Raw genomic sequence first — 5319 nt, 5'->3', positions numbered from 1 at the left:
TGACAATTCTGTCCAAAAATGGTTCATGTGCATTACGTGCCAGAAGAGACGAAGCAATGATCACAAGTTAGAAACGATGATCATCAGAGAGTTCGCGAGGCACCCAAACACCTTCTTTATGGAGTTTTCCCATATTCCTTAGATGTTTACACGTTGTTTCACGAGAGACATGCAATTTCAGGGCCATTTCACGAGTGTATTGCCTTGGGTTAGACTCAACAAACGTCTTCAGAGCATCAATATCAATTCCAACATGTCGGCTCCTGCCATCACAATTTTTAAGGCTAAAATCACCTGAACGAAATTTGTTGAACCATCGTTGACACTTACGAACGTTCAAAACATTTCCATAAACTTTTTTGATATTCTTTGTGGCTACAAAGCCATTGTTTCCCTTCTTGTATTCGAACAGCATTACGCGCCGAATGTGTGTCTCGTCGTGTGCCATCACTATAAGGGATTCGAGTATACTAAACTTTACACATTATATAAACTGCACTAACGTGACATTTAGGCAGTTCATGATGTACGTTTTTTGGGGGGATGGTTAATGCAAGTGTTCCAAAACGCGACATTAATTTCTCAACAACCTAATATAAAAACATTTTATTTGTTTCGAAATTTATAAACATTTCAAACAAAACCTTTCACTGCTTCTAAGTGTTTAGATTTTAAGATAAAATTTGATGGAAAAATACTAAAGTAAGTGCGTTTGGAATCTTGAATTATACGAGGCCTTACTAGGTATAACATCACTATATTTAATAATATGCTGAGTTGTGCGTACAAATCAAATTTCATGACGAGTAGCCTCCCAGTGGCACAGCGGCATGTCTGCGGACCTACAACGCTTGAATCCGGGTTTTGGTACCCGTGGTGGGCAGAGCACAGACAGACCATTGTGTAGCTTGGTGCTTAATTACAAACAAACAAACAAATCATGACGAGTAATACAATTTGAAATATTAAAGGCGGCTCGGAAGGGTAAAGAAGAAAATGTTATTACAAGTTTGACACAGTAACTAATATACAACGTTTCTTTTACCCGAATTATGACAAAACCTTGTACATTTGTGACTATGTTAAAGTTGTAACAAAGTTTTCGTCATTACCCATTCAAGCCGTCTCCAAACTTTATCAGCTGTGCTGGGCTACGGATCGGAACGTTCAAGGCACAAGTTACAATTTTCTGCTGAGGACATGCCTCACTTTCGGTTGTACAGTCGCTACAACCCTGAGAGCCAATTCCGTGCTGCTGATTGGTTGACCTTCTCCTGATTCGTAGTTTTAAATTTGTTTATTTGTTTGTAATTAAGCACAAAGCTACAGATTGGGCTATCTGTGCTCTGCCCACCACGAGTATCGAAACCCAGTTTCTAGCGTTGTAAGTCCGCAGATATATCGCTGTGCTACTGAGTTTTAAATTAGGGGTGGTTAGGTTTCTGTCCCGGGTGTTTGACCAATGTGTCGCATAAGGTTGACTTCAGGTTGAAAATACCGAAATTTAATGATGAACTAAAAAATATAGCTTTCAAAGCTTTCATTAAAAGGTATTTAGTTCAAGAAATCTAACCTACTACATTTGTTTAATTACTTTTGTTAATATGCTATGAACTTTTACTGTTGCATTTAAAATGCTGATAATGATGGAGATTTTAACTGGTATATATAGATCTTCTGCTATAATTAAAGTTTTTTTTTCCAAAGACGATTCAAAGTAATTAACAATGTTTAATTAACAGAGGCATAACAATAATTATCACAATTTCGAAGATTCTGCAAATATGAAATACTTTGGTTTATAAACCTTTTTTTATCGGCTGAATTTCCTTAAATTGCAGCCTAATCTTCTTAGTTCTTAACTTACTTGAGCTAGTTGGAAGAACTGTGATGCCTTAGCTATAGGATCTGTCACTGAAGTACAGGCGTCACCAAAAAGTACCACCTTGCGAGGGTCCTCGGAGAGCATGTCAAAAAAACTTTTCATTCCTACTGCTGGATCACACTGAAAAAAAACAACAACAAATGTTTAAGGATCTTTTGAATATATAATTATCGGTTCAATCTTTAATGTTTAAAAGAGTGCTTCAGCATTAAAAAAATCAACAATTAACACCGTCACAAGCCATATATAAGGGTTTTTTAAGCATTAAACAGAAAATGCCCCAGAGATGGCGCCACCTTCGTAATTTGCTACCATAACCTATCGTGATTTCAAACTCATTTTCTTGTTAATCTAAGAAGTCTACAACTGTGTTATCCCAATTGAAGCAACCACCAACTTTCTGAAGTATGAATTGCTCAAGTATGTATTACTATACCAAGAGATGTCGCCACCATAACGACTGTTGACCAACACGTATCAAGATTCGAGCTCGCTTTCACTAATCCAAAAAGTACTTTAGCTTCGTTATCCCAAGACATTTTGCCACAACCAATATACTACACTAATACTTACCGAAAGTCAAACTTATTTCCTCGCTAATTTAGGAAGTACTCTAACGGTGTTATCCCAAAATATGTCACCACCATCTTGACTCTAGACTAGCACCTACAGGATTCGAAATCACTTTCCCATGTCTGAAACGCAGATGAGATTATATTTGATCTCACTAACTTTCAATATAATAAACGGTATAATTCCGTGATAAAAACTCATAAAGCTAGAAATTAATTTGTTGTTACTATTGAGACTAGGGGGTATTATTTTAGTGATTATCACGCACAGGCTGTGAAGCTGTGAATCCGAAGTTTTATGGTTCATATCCAGTTGCCACAAAACTGCGCTCCTTAATTTTGGGCCATGGATGCGCTATAAAAGTAATAGTCAAAGCCAGTTATCGGACAGACAAGAGTAGTTTAACAGCATATAATGTTCTATGAAATTTTATATCAAGTATTAAATTTGAAGATACTTTATTCACAAGTTTCTGTTTGTACACCCTTCAAGTGCCACCGAAATGTGTGAAATTTGCTACAAAGATAAGTTTTCTAGTATGAATTCCTCTTAAGGCAAACGAACAAACACAGAGACAAGCAAATCCTTTGTACCTATTTTTCGTAAGACACATGTACAACCATACACATAAGTTGATAGAAAAACAGAGGCAGACATATAGGTATAAGTAGTCAGCTGTATTTTGAATTTTATATCTATGTGATTAAAATAACAATGTGTGTCAGTCAGTCCGTATGTATATGCGGGCTAGCTCACAGGGAAGTCTAACATTCCTATTGGCTAATTGTAAAGTGGTACTTTTCGGTTTAAATAACGACTGTAAAAGTGTACGATGTTTAACGTGCATTGTTCTATACGAGTGCAAAACAACGAAGTTTATAACATCAGCTTTAAAGACAATTACTTCAGTAATACACACAAACACACAAGCAAACATATTAAGTTAATTCTTTACTGTTACGTCGCTTACAAATTCCAACAGGCGCTTAAAAATCGTCAATTAGGCCAAAAGTGTAAATATGCTTCCTACGCTTCCTAACGAGTTTACCCGCTAGGGGAATAAACTATTAAACCATTTCCGTTATTGGTGATAGTGGACCCGAAACTTTGATAATACTTTAAGGGAGAGTAACAAAAGAATTAATACCATTATAGAATGAAAAAAAAAAAGTGAAATGGCGACAAACCAAGACAGTTGGTTTTCACACTTATTGATACCATAATTTTAGAAACTTACTATTTTATAACACCCCAGGAAAAAAAATCAAAATCTTAGCCAAAGATGGCGGTTATCCACAAAGACATGTTTATATAAAAAAATGTTGTGTACAGAGATATATTTCATTTATAGTCATTTCATGTCTTTACACTTATTTACTTTAAATCTAAGTACATCAACTACATATTCTGCTTAGGACGTTTTTGTTTCGTTGATGTTCAAGTACATAAGACAACAAAAACATTGTATAAGGTATTTATTTATAAAATACCCCTTTTCATATATATATGATCGACCATTTATTCTTCTATATTATTATTTAATATAGTTCTGCCAGCCTACAGCAAAAATGGCTTTGAATATTGTAATAAAACTTGGGCAATATTATCAAACACATCTTTGTAAATTGTGTAGGGTAGTTTTTAAGTTTTGACTACCTAGCAAATAACAGCGGCTGTATAACCGTTGACGCCCAGTCGTTTTAATGTAGTCTGTAGTATATATGGAGCCTCATAATTTACTACATGTATACGTATATAGCTGTGTGCAGGCCGTGGATGCAATTTAATGTTTATATGACAGGCATGACACATACTCCACAGCGATTGTTAGCTTATTCTTGCAACTGTATTGATGTAACTTTTCATTTGTTTATATGAAGGATTCTTGCCCTTTCAGACACGATGCTGCTGACAGGATCACAGTTTTTTGTTGTTTTTTGCCACTGCATGATCGATTTCGGCCACGCTACTCCAACGTCTAAAACGTTATACAAATGTCTAGGCGGTCTCCCACAAGAAAAATCTTTAAGCCATAGTTTAAAAGATAGTACCAAGCTTAGTTTCTCGCATCGGATCGGCAATCACGGTGATGGCTAATGTTAAATGTCGAATTACAGCCAACACAGCCTAAATGAGAATCTTTTAGATATTGCAGACAAAGTAGCCATCGTTGAAGCTGACTATAAGGAGTAGCAAAGATCGTGCAAGCAGGAAAGGGCGATTCTACGCGAAAGTTTGGCAGATATTTCGTAGCTATGTATCGTACTTAGAAAATAATTAGTTTCAGATAAAGTATGCAGTAGCGACGGTCCATCAGAATTTCGGGGCATCACAGTGGAAGAGGGTCGTAGAAGTGTCACGACTCAAATTCCATCAGAAATAGAGTAGGGGAGGAGGTATATTAATATAATTTACTCATAATTATTAATGAACAGGTTTTTGACCTTGTATAGTGTGCAGAATGTCACTATAAAAGGAAATCTGGAGAGTTGACCAACCTTACTATGGTCAGTGGATAGAAGGAGGAGGAAATATAACAATTATAAGAAATATTAAAAATACTTATTTGTATACATATGCTATCATATTATGACACATGGTATTATATTTGCATTAAATATATATGCATGCATCTCGACATCCTGAAAATTTCATATGGCTATCTATATATATACGGCTTTACTACGTAAAAAACCCATAAATCCTGTATGTATATATTAAGTCGTCAAGAAATTAATGTCGCCTTTTTTTAGATAAAAAAAACCCGAACAACTTTTATACCAGAACAAACCATTTACTAAATGAAATAGTCTCCATTGTCAGCGATGATGCTTTTCCATCTTACAATCAGGTTGTTAGTG

General features: G+C 35.5%; 1 protein-coding gene across 3 annotated transcripts in view; it reads right to left on the bottom strand.

Moving 5' to 3' along the window:
• LOC106461330 (gamma-aminobutyric acid type B receptor subunit 2-like) overlaps nucleotides 1–5319 on the bottom strand; it is a 126393-nt gene that overhangs the window by 50161 nt on the left and 70913 nt on the right. For all 3 annotated transcript variants that reach the window (XM_022388200.1, XM_013921148.2, XM_022388201.1), the window contains exon 2: nucleotides 1868–2005. In XM_022388200.1, the coding sequence (XP_022243908.1) occupies nucleotides 1868–2005 (138 nt within the window). The remainder of the gene's footprint in view (nucleotides 1–1867; nucleotides 2006–5319) is intronic.

This window comes from Limulus polyphemus, unplaced genomic scaffold (assembly GCF_000517525.1).
Source record: "Limulus polyphemus unplaced genomic scaffold, Limulus_polyphemus-2.1.2 Scaffold935, whole genome shotgun sequence".
NCBI classification, from domain to species: domain Eukaryota; kingdom Metazoa; phylum Arthropoda; class Merostomata; order Xiphosura; family Limulidae; genus Limulus; species Limulus polyphemus.
Note: the sequence above shows the minus strand (reverse complement) of the source record. Positions and strands in the feature narration are given on the sequence as shown.